The sequence below is a fragment of the Dendropsophus ebraccatus genome, chromosome 3 (assembly GCF_027789765.1).
Source record: "Dendropsophus ebraccatus isolate aDenEbr1 chromosome 3, aDenEbr1.pat, whole genome shotgun sequence".
In the NCBI taxonomy this organism is placed as follows: domain Eukaryota; kingdom Metazoa; phylum Chordata; class Amphibia; order Anura; family Hylidae; genus Dendropsophus; species Dendropsophus ebraccatus.
The window spans coordinates 111,628,310-111,646,897 of record NC_091456.1 but is presented as its reverse complement, the minus strand read 5'-3'; the positions used below and the strand labels follow the sequence as shown (position 1 = coordinate 111,646,897).

Genomic DNA, 18,588 nt, shown 5'->3' with positions numbered 1-18,588 from the left:
ACAACTGCCACGAAATTTTTTTTTAGCTTATTTAACACACATTACAAAGTTATATAACTTTGTAATGTGGTTAAATACCCGGTCTGGCCCCCTTCCCCCACTTTCGGACCCCCGCCCGGAAGTTAAAGAATGTATACATTATCTATTACGATCGTCACGGTCCTCTTCTCCCGGGCGGCATCTGGTGACGACGACATCAGAGCCGGGTGGCGGTCCGGGTCTTCTTCCTCCTCGGCGTCTTCATAGAGAATGAATGGGATGGAAAAGGCTGCTGCTGATTGGCTGAGGTTGCTGGAAGCCATGCGATGCGCTCCAGCCAATGAAAAGGCTGCCGGTGCGCAAGCGCACTGGCAGCCTTTTCCATCCCCAGGACCCGGAAGTCAGAGACATCGCTGGATGGCAGTGACTGAGGCGGACGGCGGGCAAATGGAGTGGCGATCGTCACCGGAGGGATGGTGAGTATGGTGTCTGTTTTTTTTTTTTTTTTTGGGAGGGTCCCGCGGGAGTTGTCCTTTAAGTTAGGACTAGTTTTAAATTATCCTCATTGAAAAGTACAGTGCTTTTCCTTCAAAAATAAGGACATTTCAATGTGACCCCAAACTTTTGAACGGTAGTGTGTGTATTATATATATATACACACACACACACACATGTACACATATATATACACACACACAAGCAAAGGAACTGCATGTACAGCAGAGTGGTGGTTGGTAACCTAGTCAATGAGCAAGTTTGCTAATTCAATGTACTTGCAAAAATATTGAAAAGGAACCAAATCACCATGAAAATGCTATTCAAGCTATCAGCATCATGTTACAGAGCAGAAGAAACTGAACAGATTAATATATCTCCTTATGGGAAAAGATGCAGTATAACTAATTTAGTACAGTTTAGTATAACTCATTTACTGATTAAAATCTGATGTTTCCATGCTAAAGGAGTCCAGTGAACAATCCCTATCATTGAATGACACTGTATCTGTACACTGCACTCATCAACACAGAAGGAGCAGAAACTTTAATGTTGTACTGAATCTTTCCCACAAAGACATACTACATTGTATGTCACAGCATTGTCTTTGCCACTAGAGAGGAAAAAGCACCCTTCATTTTTCACCGGTCAATGACCGGTTTGTGGGTGTCTTTACCATAATGTAAAAACAAATAATTTTCACTGGTGTATTGTATTTCTTTCTTACTCACTTTAAACATTTAGTAGTGCAAGCTGTCTGATGGACAGCGTTCATTATTAAGCTAGGTCTTAGCGTTAGCCCATAAAACTAACTTCTACATTATTACTTCAGTATCCACACTCTGTCTTAGAGCATTACAAAAATAGTGCTGTTTGGTTTTCCCCTGCCCCATGAAGAATGACCTACAGGTAACCGTAGGCCTGCTAGAAACATGTTCCATACAAGTAAATAGGGTCTTCTCCTGACTACTGTCTCTACATCCATCGGACTTGCACTTGACATTTGTGTAATTTTTACATTTTACATGTTTAATTTTACATTATGCCTTGGTTTACAGCTAGTTTTCTTTGCGACAACTCCTTTAACACCAAACTATAAAGTGATGACAGCCGAGCAGCGGTTGGTTAAAATGGCCAGTTTACACCCATAACTATTTTAGATGCTTTCAAAAATACATAGTAAGGGCCACACTGTGTTATTGCTTTCCGTTTAACGTATCCGTTTTTAAATGTTTACTTTTGACGTACAGAAATTTTTTTTGTGTACACTGAAATTTTTGTTTAAAAAAAAAAAAAAAGGATCATAAAACAGATACCATTAAACAGACAACAAAAATGCAGAGTGGCCCTAGCATAACAATGGCCCAGATTTACCAATTAAAAAAAAACAAAACCAACAAACATAGAACAAAACAAACAAAAAACAAAACCAACAAACATCACTTAGAAAAAAAAAAAACAACACCACCACCAACTTACCACTCAGATTTCGGCTGTTAATTCGGAAGTTAAGGGGTGCAAATGGTTTGGAGGAGACAATTCTGCCACCTAAGATTGGTTAAATGAGAAAATAAGTAAGGCATCATACATGTGTCAACATGTCAGAGAAAGATGAGCACTGCTGAACACTGTAGGAACTGACAAGTCCTCAGAAATAATGCTTCTATTTCTGGTCTCCCATACATACAAAATAGTCCAGATTTATCAATTTGTCTAAAAAACTAAGCTGTGACTGGTAGCAGTGGGCAGTTCGCAACAGTTTCTGTGTTGCACTCTTGATCAATCTGGACACAATTGACAGTAAAGAACATATTAATGTGACTTTTTCAACGCTATCTTAAAACTAGTAAAAACACTGGTTGAGCCTATTTGAAAAAAAAAATAAAAATACATGTTAAACACAGTAAGAGTGGGTTCAGATATACCGGAATCGTAGCAGACTTTGCTGCTAAGTCGCACTGTGAAATCTGCTGTGATTCCAGTGTGTGTGAACCCACTTTAAAAAGGGGAAACAATGTCAAGGCCTTTTTCACACTGCGTTTGCAGAGCTTAAAAACATATGAACTGGAAAAGCTCTTTAAAAGTATATGCAAAATGTATATAGTTACCCCATTAGTGTCATTTTAGCCTTCATTTAGGTAGTATACATTAAGGTTTGCTGTATGAAGTAGGGCAGTCTGCAGTCAAGCAGTACACAAAAAAAAAAAAAAAAAAAAAATTATAAAAAGTATCGCGCGGGCCCCCCCCCCCCCCCCCCCCCAAAAAAAAAAAAAAAAAAAGTATACTTCAGGGGATTCTCTAAACATGAAGGCAGGCTCTGCAAGGCGCAGTGTGAAAATAGTTTAACGTGTTATATCGGCACTGTTCTGTACAGGTAATTGTAAAGAAAATACTGCCAGTTTACTTTTCTTGCTTTTGTAGATGAAGACATGCCTAAGGAAGAGAAGCAAGTCTATTTACAGGCATTAGACAACCACACCCTAGTTTTCTGGATCTTTTTCAACACACCCAATCTAAACACAAGAAACAAGAGATATCTACAAACTCCTGTCCTGTATCATCTTTTGGGTGACAGACCACTAGTGTTAAAGTGCCATGAAAAACTTTTTCCCAGTAATTGAAGCACATTACAAAGTTATATAACTGTGTAATATGCTTCAATCACCTATCTGCCTCCCTTCCCTGTCTTTTCCCCCCTCAACCCCCCAGCAGGAAGTGTAAGAAACTCACACAGACCTAATTACTGTTGTCACCAGGCTCTTCCCTCGGCTTCTTCTTGTCACTATGAGTCATCAGCAGGAGGGCTGGTCTAGCTCCTGTAACACCAGCCTCCCCCTCCTCTGCCTTATCAGGTGACTCAACTTGCTCAGCTCAGATTGGATGAACAACTGCCATCTGAGTCCATGTCACTTGCTTATCTTCCCTAGTCCACTCAGCAGCAGGAGAGAGTATGAGGGGAGGGGGGAGGCTGCCTATGTGCTGGGAGTCTGTGGGAGAGAAGATAAGCAAGTGACATGACTCAGATGGCTTGCAGTTGTTCAGCCAATCAGAGCTGAGCAAGCCGAGTCACCTGACAAGGCAGGGGAGGGGGAGGCTGGTGTAACAGGAGCTAGCCCCGCCCTCCTGCTGATGACTCATCGTCACAAAAAGAAGCCAGAGAAGAGCTTGGTGACGACAGTAATTAGGTCTGTGTGAGTTTCTTACACTTCCTGCTGGGGGGTGGAGGGGGGAAAAAGACAGGGAAGGGGGCAGATAGGTGATTAAAGCATATTACAGAGTTATATAACTTTGTAATGTGCTTCAATTACTGAGAAAAAGTTTTTCATGGCACTTGTCCTTAAGGCCCTATTCCACAGAACGATTATCGTCCGTATTCGTCAGATAATCCTTTTGTAACATAGTAAATAAGGTTGAAAGAAGACAAGAGTCCATCAGGTTCAACCTAGGGAAACCCTACTGTGTTGATCCAGGGAAGACAAAAACCCCTATGAGGCAGACAACAATTGCCCCACCACAGGAAGAAAACTTCCTCCCGACTGCAATGGCAACCAGAATAATCCCTGGATCAACGTATCACCGGAAATCTAATGCCCATAACTTGTAATATTGTTCAAGAAAAGCATCCAGGCCTCCCTTGAACTTATTTAATGAATAGAAGGCAACAATCAGCCGACATCGTTCATGTCGGCTGATTGTTGCATCGTTTGTCTTTCAGGCATGTTAAAAAAACAAACAAACAACTGGCATAGCATCGATCTGCTGCCATCGCTCCGTGGAATAGGAGCGGTGGCAGCAGACCGCCACTATCCTCTATGGGCTGCCAAGACGATCTAGCGATCACCCAGGCATCCCCCCCGCACTCACCTTCTCGCTGCTGCCACGTGGAATAGCAGCGGCAGCGAGCGGGGAAGGATGAGCGAATGATGTACTAGAGAAAGACACACTAGATAACTGTGGGTAAAAATTTTCACAGGAAGTCAATGAAATTCAGAAGTTTTTAGTTGACACTTTTAGAACTTTTATTAATTTCGCCATGTAAAATTATCACAAAACTGCAGCCATTTAAAAATGGCCAATATGCTATCCATAGTTCAGAAGCAAATTCTTATGTCTCCTTCACACAAAGCAGCATTTTATTATTTTGTACATAAGTTTTTCTTGACATTTTACATAAAATAAATGAATATCAAGAAAAATCATTGCCACGCAAAATGCATGTAAACTGTATAAGAAAACCATCTTTAGGGTGCCTTCACACCTACCGTATCCACAGTGGATCTCACATCTGCGAATTTGGAGCGAGATCCACTGCGGATCCGGTACCATTCACCCTAATGATAGCACATACCCGCAGCGGGATGGACATCCCGCTGTGAGTATGAGCTTTAACCCCCTGATGCCCGCATCCCCGCCGCATCCCCGTCTCCTGCAGCTCCACCGCTGCCCCCATCAGCCCCGGCGACTGCATCCCCAATCGCCGCCCGCACGCATCCTCGATCAACGCCCGCATCCCCCATCATCTCTGCAGCCCGTCTGCATTCCGGATCATTCCCGCAGCCCGCCAGCCGCCGCCGAGAGCATACATTACCTGCTCCTCGGCGCAGCTGCTGGGATGATGCGGGCGGGCTGCGGGGATGATCTGGGATGCGTGATGGCTGCAGGGCTGATGGGGGATGCGGGCGGCGATCGGGAATGCGTGATGGCTGCAGGGATGATGGAAGATGCAGGCGGCGATCGGGGATGCGGGCGCCGGGGCTAATGGGGGGGGAAGCGGTGGAGCTGCAGGAGGCGGGGATGCAGCGGGGCTGCGGCCATCAGCTCATACTCTCAGCGGGATGTCAATCCCGCTACGGGTATGTGCTATCATTAGGGTGAATGGTACCGGATCCGCAGTGGATCTCGCTCCGAATTCGCAGAAGTGAGATCCGCTGTGGATCCGGTAGGTGTGAAGGCACCCTTAGGGTAGCTTCACACGTACCGGATTTGCAGCCGATTTCACGCTGCGAGTTTGCAGCGAAATCTGCTGCGAATCCATGAAATGTGAAGTTGAATGGGGTTACATACCCGCGGCGGAATTTTTATTCCACTGCAGGTATGTAACCAGGACCCTTTAACGCCCTCACAGCCAGCGCCCGGAGCATACATTACCTGGTCGGCGCCATGGCTGCATGTGAGGCTCACGGCTCCAGTCAGTCCCCATCAGCCAATCAGTGCTGCCGTGGGCTAAGCAGGTAATGTATGCTCCGGGCGTGGGCTGCGGGGGGTTAAAGGGGCCGGGTTACATACTGGCAGTGGAATGAAAATTCTGCTGCAGGCATGTAACCCCATTGAACTTCACTGTACAAGGTTTTACAGTGGATTTCGCTGCAAAATCGCAGCGTTACATCTGCTGCAAATCTGGTACGTATGAAGTTACCCTTAGGGTTTTATTCACAGTAGCAGCGAAGTGGATTAAAATCTTAAAAAACCTACACAAGCTGCAAAAGAAATCTGCACAAAACCCATACAAAACAGTTTGCATTTAAAGCGTAACTGTCATTTCAGGGTCATTTTTCTGAAAACATTAAATATCAACAGTACAAGCGATTTTAAGAAACTATGTACAGTAATAGGTTTTATGTACTAAAAGAGTTTCCTTCTGTACTGAAAAAGCAATCTCCCAGCCTCCCCCCTCCCTTCAGAAGAAGCAGGATTTCTGTCTCCATTATGTGGCTATGGAGAGGGGAGGAGCTGTTAGGAGTGACTGAGCACGGAGGATTTCTGCACAGCACAACACCCTGCAATCTTCTCTCAGTAAGTTCATAGATAAGCACTGACCTTTCTGACACCTGAATTTAGCATTTTAGGTGCCCAGAGAGTCTAGAAACAGCTGACCTTCATGTCACCTCTTCCTGCTCCCTCATCTCCCTCGGCTCCTCCCCCCTTCATAGGGATAGAATGGAGAGAACAGAGCCAGTCTTCACTGGCTTCTCTGTAATGAAGTGTTTGCCTGATAATGCACAGATAAGAAGTCAGGGGGGAGGCTGGGAGATTGCTTCTTGAGTACAGAAGGAGGCTTTTTTGGCTGATGAAACCTATTACAGAGTTTCTTAAAATCGCTTATACTACTGATTTCTGCAATAAAAAAAAAACATGACAGTTACGCTTTAAGCAATTAGGCAATTCTAATTATAGTGTAAGCTGTGGCAGACTTTCAAACAAGTTTACACTATCAGTTAGCTTACTGTCACATCAAAAATGTGCACCAAAATCTGTCGCACCTTTCGCAGACAGTATCACATTTAAGCCATGTTGCTTTTCCAATTTAGTTAACTTTTTTTTTTGCATATGCACTGCAAGAGGCCACATCCTTAAGGCTTTGTTCTCACTACGTAAAACTACGGCCGTAGTTCTCCCGGCCGGAGCGTACACACATCGTATGTGCTCCGGCCGAGATCCCGTGCAGCGTCGGGATTCAGTGAATTCCGGCCGCAGAAAGACCCGTCAGTTCACACAGTGAAGCAAGCGTCTCCGGCCGCTTGCTTCACTGTGGGCTATGGGAAGGTCTGATGCGGGCGCACGCTGATGCGCCCGCATCAGAGCTCCGCAGCCGGAAAGATCATCCGGCCGGTACTTAAGTAATAATCCGGGCTAAGACCGGCCGTTCCGTGACCCGGCCGGCGTTACGGAATGGCCAGTCTGATACGCAGTGTAAACATAGCCTAAAAGTGTACCTGTCATGAAAACTGCTGTCAGATCAGCGGTGTAGTCTACGCTGCAGGTAGAAGTACGGGTCTCCATGACTATGAACATGCATGCGACAGTAATGTGCACAGTCGCCATTTTTATCCAATAGGGTTCGCGCGCATTACGGTGTCATGAGTGTTCATAGACATGGAGCCCCGAACTTCCAACCGCAGCGTGGAATTCACTGCTGACCCAGCAGCAGCCCTCATGACAGGTACTCTTTAAGCCTGCCCTCAGGCTACTATCACACTGCATGTTTACATCCGGTTAAATAGTACTGAATAATGTAGGGTACTATTTTCTCTCCTGTTTAAAAGTTACCTACCATTCTGCTCATGCAGCAGGATACCTTGTTAAAACTCTGGCAGGTATACTGTCCTCTTCTAAAGTGAGCAGTCAAAGCAACTGCCAGAAATGCCATACTGGACGAGTTTTGACCAGATATGCTGCTGCGTTAGTGGAATGATAAGTACCCTTTAACAACAGGGACTTTGCTTTTTTTAAAAAAAATAGAAGTAAAAAATATATCTTGCAGGTATCCTGCTTTATTAGTACCTTAAGCAAAAACAAAATGGTATCTTTTGACAGAATGCCTTTAACAAGGTGTGACTGGGGCCTTAATGCGTCTAAAACAGGAGCCCAACATACATAACTGGCAAAGACAAAATAAGGGTGAACACATTACCTTCCTTCATGTTGGCAAATCTCTCCTTAAGCTGGTGATCGACCTCAGGACCAAAGGCAAAATTATTCACAAAAATAACACTGCAAAATAACAGTAATGTTAATCCCAGAACCAATATATTTATATTGTAGCCACTCTGCCCCGAAAGCTACAACTTTATTTCAAAAGCAAAGTATTTTTATTTTCTTTATACTATGAATTTAAGCAGCAACGTTACTAGTAAATGATAAGTCTTACCATAAAAAAGTGCACGGGGTCTATTTACAGAAGATGTGCTACAGAACTCCCAGCATCATCATTGAAACAGTGTTTGATACATTACCCCCCTTTCTCTTGGTCCGTGAAATAAAATGGTTTTAGATCAGAAAGACACAGATAGGTTTTATCGAATATTCAGGTATATCGAATGTCACAAATGAAAACTGGTGATCCGGCACTTGCAAAAGAATGTGCCTTATTTTTCACATAACAGGTAACAGAACATCACAGTGCAGTGACCCCACAGACAGTTGAAGTCTGTGGAGTTACTGCTATGTAATGTTCTGTTACCGGTTATGTGAAAAATAAAAGCACATTTTTTGGCAAGTGCCGGATCACCATTTTTTTTTTCATTTGTGGAGTACAGACAAGCACTGGCCAGATGCAGATATAGGCACCATAGGATTGCAAGTTTCAGTGTGCTTAAATACTTTTTTTCCCCGTTTGACTGATATATTGAATGAGCAGCATCCAAGCTTGTGGATGGTGTGGAGAACTGCACAAAGATTAGGGGGGGGGGGGGGGGGTCGGGTTGACAATATCACTTTAAATCTCTGTGCTACTGTATTGAAACTGCTTTGTCACAGAGGATTAACCATGTTGGAGTTCACAGCATAATAACGACTGATGATGCAGAGACTTCCAAAGTACAGTTCAGAGCACTTCGTCCATAAATACAGTCTGTGCACAGGACGTGTAAACCAGGCTTAAGGTAAAGGTTTTTCAAAGACTTGTCTCAGAAATTAAACATAGCTCAGCCTTCATTTTACCCAAGCTTGTTAGGATTTGAAAGCAACGCTGTGATTGGTTGCCATTTTGCAAATCAGACTTTATTTAAGACAGGTTGATAAATCTGGTTCCTAGTCCTGCAGAACTTAATTTTTGGACCTTGGTCATATAAACTTAAATTACGGTACACTAGCTAGAAGAAAAACTATTAAAGAATATCTTATTACAATATCAGTAAGGAATTCTAAAGCAAAGTCAAAGAGGACGAATAAATAGTTTAACACACAAAGTATAATTTATACCTAAAAAAAAAAACCCTGTACCTTTTGTAAAACAGTGGCGGCTGATTAACTTTGCTCAGCTTTTGCCACATCAAGGCAACTATGAGGATCTGGTCTGTATTATACACCAGTAAATGTTTAAAGTAGATTCTAATATTAACAACTTATGACCCTGCTCAGTGTCTGATTTGTGCAGGGTCAAGTGCTGTAATCCCAGCCAGAATGGGTGTTCCCTGAACAGTTATTTTTCATGGAGTGTCTGCCACTCCATTAAAACTCTAGACTGCTGTATACTTCCTAATTCTGCTATCTTCAGTTTGCAATGGAAGTCTGAATACTCTAACGCTGAGTTATTCAAAAGGGGAACTTAAAACACAATTCACTTATGTCCTACTGTACTTGACAGACCCTATTCAATGGCAGCATTCAAAATCTGCAGCAGAATCTAGACATTCTGTGGGTTTTTATATCTGCAGCACATTTACTCTGTTGTAGATTTCTGTGGATTTCATTCAGTTTTCAATCAAATACACTTAACTTCCAACTGGTCCAGCAGCTAATTGTTCAAACATCTGTACCCATGAATGAAGTACCTAGGTGATGGTCTTTATCAAAAGTAACATTAAAACTGAGTTTTAACAGTCCATTTCCAAACCAAGCATCCTCATAAACCAGAATTTTCACAAACCATAAGCATCAATGACATGGAAGTCTGCTAAATTCTCCCATGTAAGTAAGGAGTCATATCTGCGACGTGACCACAGGCAGGGCTGGAGCCTTGGGACACAGATAAAGCAAAAAAAAAACTCAGCAGAGCATACATCAAACCAATAACTACATGGCTTATACTTGGGGGAGCACTAAGGCTAGATAATACACCTTGTGTTGGCAATTCTTTCCCTCCACTCCTCTGACAGGAAGTCTCCACGTTCCAGCTAAACAGAAAAAAAAAGCAATTACTTTAGGCAAAAGTTATCCAGCAAACATACAATACTTGTGTGTTATACCTAAGAGGGAACTTTCTATAAAAGCAGTTCTCCAGGAAATTGGTATACAACACTGAAGGTATCTTAGATTATTCTACTTTATTATTTTAAAAGCTTATCTAGGGGGTGGGTAATAATCTGGTTAATCAAAATGACCACTGTCAGTTAAAAGCACAAAACCCATCCTATTACACCTTAACAAAACCTATCCTATTCTACCCAAATGTTGTGCATCAAGACCCTCCAGTGATTTAGATGCAACCCTGGCCCCCACCATCACCATGTTCTGCAGGATCCACTGACATCAGTAGTCAGTCCATACCATCCAAATTGGCAGGTTTAGCTGACACATGCATAAAACGTATGGCCAGCCTAACAAAGCATACATGTTACTTGAGCTCTACATTATAGGGCTGATTTTGTGGTTACTAATGTGATGGCTACTATCTGTTTTGTGTTTTTTTTTTTTAATTACTTAATTTTCTTTATTTTCTGCAGACAGCCTTTAATTGGATATGGTCAATTTTTACATTAATTGTCTCCATTTCTTGATGCATTTTGCTCCAAAGTAGTGTCCAATGTGCTGCAATACACCTACCATTTTTACCACGCATGTCAAAGGGTAGAGAGAAGTAGGTACGGTTTACAGTTTTGCCAGAATTTACACACAGAGGGATTTTCAAGTCATAAAATGCCATTTATCAAATAAGGCAAATGCAAACAAATTTGCTGCAATGAATTAGTAGAGCTTAAATGCAAGACAATGGCTATAAACACACTACTTGATAAATGTGGGCTATATTTCTTTGTAGGTTGAAATATAATGCTGTAATTCATAGGAAAGGTGCTCTCAGTACGCACAATCTTCCCCGCCCAAACTGCTTGTACCTTCAGATAGCTGCTTTTATTTCAAGATCCGCCCTGGGGTCCGTTAAGCAGGTGATGCAGTTATGGTCCTAAAGGACAACTTTTAAACTTGCAGCTCTGTGTGTCTGTGCCCTAGGCTTGCAACGCCTCTCCATCCCTCCTCCCAGCCCTCTTCATCATTAGGAATGCCCCAGGGTACGATTTCTCCTAATCACCACTTGTTTAACCCCTTAGCGTCCCATGACGTACCTGGTACGTCAAGGTGCCGCGGGGGGTGTTCCCGCCGGGACCCCGCTCTGAACGGCACCGATCCTGGCTGCAATCTGCAGACGGGCAATGCCTCTATTAGCCGGCGCGGGTCCCGTTGCCGCGTCGGCTAATTAAGCACTTCAATGCAGCTGTCAAACCTGACAGCTGCATTGAAGTGCTTTGTACTGCACGTCCCTGGTGTCTAGTGGCACGGATCGCAGCAGGCCATAGCAATCTATCACCAATTACAATGATCTTTGCTGTGTATATACACAGCATTGATCTCTACGAGAGATCAGTGCTGTCTATATACAAGTCCCCCAGGGGGGCTTCTAGTTTATGTAAAAAAAAAAGTAAAAATGTGTTTTAATTAATAAAAATCCCCTCCCCTAATAAAAGTCCAAATCACCCCCCTTTTCCCATTTTATAAATATAAATTAATAAACAAACATATTTGGTATCGCCGCGCACGTAATTGCCCGAACTATTAATCACATTCCCGTTCTCGCACGGCGTCAGCGCAAAAAAATTCCAAAGTGCTAAATTGCGCATTTTTGGTTGCATCAAATCCAGAAAAAATGTAATAAAAAGCGATCAAAAAGTCGTATTTGCGCAATCAAGGTACCAATAGAAAGAACGCATCATGGCGCAAAAAATGACACCTGACACAGCCCCATAGACCAAAGGATAAAAGCGCTATAAGGCTGGGAATGGAGCGATTTTAAGAAACATATATTTGTTAACAATGGTTTGAATTTTTTACAAGCCATCACATAATATAAAAGTTATACATGTTACATATCGTTGTAATCATAACAACTTGAGGAACATGCATAACAAGTCAGTTTTACCATAGGGCGAACGGCGTAAATGCAAAACTCCCCAAAATCAAAACAAATTCGTTTTTTTTTTTTCAATTTGACAGCGCAAATGATTTTTTTCCAGTTTCGCAGCATATTTTATGGAAAAATAATGCCTGTCATTACAAAGTACAATTGGTGTCGCAAAAAATAAGCGCTCATATAAGTCTCTAGGTGAAAAAATGCAGGCGCTATGGACTTTTAAACATAAAATGGAAAAAGCAAAAGCGCAAAAAAGAAAATTGGCTTTGACTTTAAGGGGTTAAACACTGCACATAGGCTTTAAAGGGGTTGGCCCCTTTATAGTAAAATAGTTCAGTGTACAGTATTAGCAAGTGTACTTATTGTATATATACACTAATAGCAGCTCCCTGTGTACCTCAGAGCTAAAATCAGACTCCCCTCCTCCAGGCTGTGCTGCCCAGCTCTGTGGTGTATCTGTCCATAAGATGGGCGACATGGGAGGAGCATGTGACCATGCCCCGCCCCATGTCAAACACTGAGCCTGTATATGCCTATGAAGCATACCGCGGACGGGGCATGGTAACATGCTTCACCATGTCAGCCATCTTATGGACAGAAACGAAACAGAGCAGGGCAGAATACCTTGGAGGAGGGGAGCCTGATTTTAGCTCAGCGACGTATACAGGAAGCTGTTGTCAGTATATACAGTGAGTACAGTTACTTATACTGTACTCTAAACTATTTTACTATAAAGTGGCCAACCCCTTTATCCAGCACACATGCAATGTAAAGACAAGTGGTGATTAGGATAAATCCTGCCCAGGGGCATTCCTTATGATGAAGAGGGCAGGGAGGAGGAACAGAGAGACAATGCAGGCATTGGGCAAAGGCACTCTAGGCCAAGCCAATTTGACACAGGGCTGCGGGTTTAAAAGTTGTCCGGGTAGGTTATTTTTCACATGTGCCGTAGGGAGGGTGTGATAGAAAATAACTACATTTAGCTCCCCACCAGTATTTTACAGCTTTGTTCCTGCTGTGTGACTGCTTCTGGGTTTTAACCCTTTCAGGACCAGGCCTGAAATGGCTTTAAGGACCAAGGCAAATTTTATGAATATGACATGTGTCACTTTATTCATTAATAACTTTGGAATGCTTTTACATATCCTTGTGATTCCAAGATTGTTTTTTTCGTTAGATATTCCACTTTATGTTAGTGGTAAATTTGAGTTTATATCTTTAGAATTTTTTTGTGAATAACTCCAAAATATTGTTAAAAATTTTAAAAAAGCGCATTTCTCTAAATTTGAAAGTCTCTGCAAAAGTAATACGTCATTTATTATTTATTAATTCATATCTATAACATGTCTACTTTATATTAACAGCATTTGGTGAACATGCTGTTACTTTTTTAGGATATTAGAGGCCATAAATGTTTAGTAGCAATTTTCCAAATTTTCATGAAAATTTCAAACGCAGAAGTTCTTTAGGCACCAGTTCAGTTTTGGAGTATATTTTAGAGGCCTGTATACTAGAAGTCCCCATAATTTACCCCATTTTGAAATCTTCACCCTTTCAAGTATTCAAATTGACATTCATACCGGTTTTTCACCCTTAAGACATTTCACAGGAATAACTGCAAAGTAGGAGTGAAAAGTTAACATTTTCATTTTCTTTCCAGAGACTCCAATGTAATCCTATGTGTTTTTTACCACACCAATTACCGTTACTGATCCACCAATGCCGACGATTGCCGATGCTGGACCCCCTTTGGGGGTCCAGAGGTAGTTACACTAAGATGTCAGCTATCAGCTGACAGTTTAGTTGCAGCTCCCGGGCACTGTTTGTGTAAACAGCGAGCATTGGAAGCAGGTCAGTAAATGTACTGACTGGTGCTGGAACTCTCATCCTACAAGTCAGTACATTTACAGACTTTAGCGGGAAGGGGTTAAGGGTTGTGACGTTGCAGGTCTGTCCAGCCAGGCAGTTGCTGCAGCAGTGTCCCGCCTCAGTTTGGCTGAGGGCCTGCACCATCAGAACCCCAGAAGCACCCACATAGCAAGGAAAGAGCAGTAACATACCAGGGAGCAAGAGAGCCAAGTGGAGTTTATTATTTTCAATCACCCTCTTCCTGGGCACATAATAAAAATAACCTGCCCAGAAAACCCCTTTAAAGGCCAAGAAAGGATCCTACTTGAACTATTCTTGTGGATTCACTTCTAGATTAGTTCGGTATGAGGTATGTTCATAAACAATGAATAATCTAAAAGTGAACAGACAGGTATATCCGATATGACCTGCCAAAGAATTCAGTTTTCTCATTACAATTAATAGGGTGTAGGTGTGCTAATAGTTAAAAGAGTATCATTAGGGTGGAATTAAGAATGATGTGGAATAGTTAACATGGTAGTAAGCCCCTGAGGCAAATGTCCCAAGCTCAGTACTTACGGTGTACTCTGCATGCTTCTTTCCATACCATTTCATCCATTTTCTGAACTCTTTATCCATAGTCTGTAGAGAATTATAACAATTCAGAAAAATTAGATTTTCCCCCTCACCCCCTTCAACTCCATGAGTAATTCACATCTCTTTCTGCGATAAAAAATCTCCCCAGAGGGAGATTTAGTTGTTGACCATATGCCTTTACTGAGTTACACCTGTAATGTGCGTTGCAGTCATGTTCCAAAGAATCGTTTGGGAGATTTTACTTATAGATCCTGCCTAAATTCTACTTATATGGAGCATTGATAAGTATTCTTCTTTATGTCATCTTGAGAATCGAATTGAAAAGCTGAAGACTAATATGACTGGCCGTCTTTTGTCAAGGTTTTGAATAACCACTATGTCCAATTTTACATTTTGGGGTGAAATTCTCTTTAAGGGTATATTCACACGGGGGGGCTCGCAGCGAGATTCTCGCGGCGAGCCCGGCAGGTCCTGGCAGTTCCCATACACTACAAACTTGCTGCGGTCTAAACGACCGCAGCGAGTATGTAATTCTGCCGCCCTTAACCCCTTCTGCTCCCGCCCGGCTCCCCCGCTGTAAGCATACTTTACCTGTCCTTGCTGCACGGGTCCGGCGTCCTGCTCTCCCGCCCGGCCAATCAGTGGCTGCGGCTGGGTAACACACTAATTGGCCGGGCGGGAGAGCAGGACGCCGGACCCGTGCAGCAAGGACAGGTAAAGTATGCTTTCAGCGGGGGAGCCGGGCGGGAGCAGAAGGGGTTAAGGGCGGTATAATTACATACTCGCTGCGGTCGTTTAGACCGCAGCAAGTATGTAGTGTATGGGAACTGCCAGGACCTGCCGGGCTCGCAGCGAGAATCTCGCTGCGAGCCCGCCCGTGTGAATATACCCTAAGGGCGCGTTCACACCTACAGGATCTGCAGCTGATTTTCTGCAGCAGATTTCAGTTAAATAACTGAACACAGCATCAAATCTGATGCTGTGTTCAGTTATTTAACTGAAATCTGCTGCAGAAAATCAGCTGCAGATCCTGTAGGTGTGAACGCACCTTGAAACTGTGCTGTTAGGTCTCATGTACCGTGACATACTTGGGTCAAAGGGTATTTCCACAGTAATATAGCCCTAGAACATGATACTTTTAAAAGATATGTAATTTATGATGTTTTATACACTGCTATGTAAGCAAGAAAATTTTGCACCAAGTACCCCTATCTCTACCATTATTTTGAGATAGCTGTTCATGGTTATATCCTTTCTAGGAAAAAAAAAGTGCAATTTTTTTTTATTAATGTATGATCTACACAGTAGTATATTATTGGGTTATGATGTGAAAGCACGTGAGCAAAAGCTCCTTGTGCGTTCAGCTGTTTTTTCAGGCAGTGCCCAGCAGAGCACTATGAGGTAGTTTTTGTGGGGGAGATAGGCAGTCAAGGGGGAAGCTGTTCTGAACTGCTTACTTTCCTCTCTGAACAATGCAGAGGAGGACCAACATTTCACAAACACTAAAGGTCTGCATACGCTTTAGATCAGGGTTGGGCTGTCCAGGCATGATAGGAAATGTAGTTTCTCAACAGCTGGAGGCCTGAAAGTTCCCCATGCCTGCCTTTGATTGTAAGCAGCGGATACAGCCGTTTAAAGTCTTAGGTGTATGGGGCTTTTCCAGACCATCCAACTGATGTCGGCAGAGACAGGGTGTTGGACGTGCTGGAAAAATCACAGCATGACTCCTTTGTTTTGGGAGAGAGAAGCCACAGCGCTGCAGCTTACCCATCTTTATAAAGAACATAGGGACACTTGGATGTGCTGATGACTCAGTATGAAAAGGGCCACAGAAAGGTAGCTTTAACAGTATGCTCTGTAGACAGGAAGTGTGGGGGGGGGGAGAAACACAACAGCAGTTTGCATCAGAAGGAAAGCTTAACAGAGCACAAAAAGGTTGTAAAATAAATGTTCACAAATATATGCAAATTCTTATACAGTTAAATATTTTCATCTGAAAACTCCTTTAAGTGTTGCATTGTGGGAAAGCCCACTGAATCAATTTTCTACCTCAAATAAAACCACAACTATAAAGAAGCCATTTCTTTGGGGGGGGAAAAAAAAGATGAAATAAGGGATATCCCCATCTGAAGGTATCCTCTATCCATAGGGGATTAGTAATGCATATGCAATCTCTGGATCAGTGGGGGTTCCAGCAGTTGGACCCTAATCGACTGGAATACCACCCCCCCACCCCCCCTCTCAGTCAATAGACAAATTTGACTGTTTGCACTACAACTGGGAAAACTGGTTAAAATGTTGCATCTCCTTAATTAGTCTAGACCTGTCTTCCTCACCAAGGAGCAGCCTTTCTTTAGTTCAGAACATCCCATTCACATTTCCAACTAATAATTATGTATGATCCATGTACAGACTGGTTTATACACAATCTCTACCTACAGTCATGGCCAAAAGTTGAGAATATTCATTTTTACAAAGTCTACTGCTTGAGTTTTTAAAATGGCAATTTGCATATACTCCAGAATGTTATAAATAGTGATCAGCTTAACAGCAATTACTTGCAAAGTCAATATTTGCCTAGAAAATAAACTTTATCCCCCAAAACACATTTCAACATCATTGCAGCCCTGCCTTAAAAAGGACAAGCTAACATCAGTTCAGTGATTGCTCCATTAACACAGGTGTGGGTCATGGCGTGGGACATGGCTGGAGATCAATCTGTCATAATTAAGAATGACACCACTGGACACTTTAAAAGGAGGCTGGTGCTTGGCATCATTGTTTCTCTTCTGTTAACCATGGTTATCGCTAAAGAAACCTGTGCAGTCATCATTGCACTGCACATAAATGGCCTAACAGGGAAGAGTATCGCAGCTAGAAAGATTGCACCTCAGTCAACAATCTATCGCATCATGAAGAACTTCAAGGAGAGAGGTTCCATTGTTGCCAAAAAGGCTCCAGGGCGCCCAAGAAAGACCAGCAAGCACCAGGACCATCTCTTAAAAGTGTTTCAGTGCGGGAATCGGGCTACCAGCAGTGCAGAGCTTGCTCAGGAATGGCAGCAGGCAGGTGTGAATGAATCTGCAAGCACTGTGAGGCGGAGACTCTTGGAGCAAGGCCTGGTCTCAAGGAGGGCAGCAAAGAAGCCCCTTCTCTCCAGAAAAAACATCAGGGACAGACTGATATTCTGCAAAAGGTACAGGGAGTTGACTGCTGAGGACTGGGGTAAAGTCATTTTCTCTGATGAATCCCCTTTCTGATTGTTTGGGACATCTGGAAAACAGCTTATTCGGAGAAGACGAGGTGACTGCTACCACCAGTCTTGTCTCATGCCAACTATAAAGCATCCTGAAACCATTCATGTGTGGGGTTGCTTCTCAGCCAAGGGAATCGGCTCTCACAGTGTTGCCTAAAAACACAGTCATGAATAAAGAATGGTACCAAAATGTCCTCCAAGAGCAACTTCTCCCAACCGTCCAAGAGCAGTTTGGTGATCAACAATTCCTTTTCCAGCATGATGGAGCACCTTGCCATAAAGCAAAGGTGATAACAAAATGGCTCAGAGAACACCACAGAGATTTTGGGTCCATAGCCTGGAAACTCCCCAGATCTTAATCCCATTGAGAACTTGTGGTCAATCATCAAAAGACGGGTGGATAAACGAAAACCAACAAATTTTGACAAAATGCAAGCATTGATTGTTCAAGAATGGACTGCTATCAGTCAGGATTTGGTCCAGAAGTTGATGGAGAGCATGCCAGGGAGAATTGCAGAGGTCCTGAAGAAGAAGGGTCAACACTGCAAAAAATGACTTGCTGCATTAACTCATTCTAACTGTCAATATAAGCTTTTGTTACTCATAATATGATTGCAATTATATTTCTATATGTGATAAAAACATGTGACAAACACACATAAAAACCAGAGGGCAGCAGAGCATGTGAAAATATAATATTTGTGCCATTCTCAAAACTTTTGGCCATGACTGTACACTGTAAATTATGTTAAAGAGTTATTCGTATCACAAAGTTCCACATGTAAATATT

The 18,588-nt window shown here is 42.7% G+C and overlaps 1 protein-coding gene across 2 annotated transcripts in view; it reads right to left on the bottom strand.

Moving 5' to 3' along the window:
* DOT1L (DOT1 like histone lysine methyltransferase) overlaps positions 1-18,588 on the bottom strand; it is a 177,357-nt gene that overhangs the window by 57,622 nt on the left and 101,147 nt on the right. The window contains exons 7-10 of one of the 2 annotated variants that reach the window (XM_069962499.1): positions 14,525-14,587; positions 10,033-10,088; positions 7,886-7,965; positions 1,954-2,022 (exon numbers count right to left, since the gene is read on the bottom strand). In XM_069962499.1, the coding sequence (XP_069818600.1) occupies positions 1,954-2,022; positions 7,886-7,965; positions 10,033-10,088; positions 14,525-14,587 (268 nt within the window). The other variant, XM_069962500.1, reaches the window with a different exon arrangement.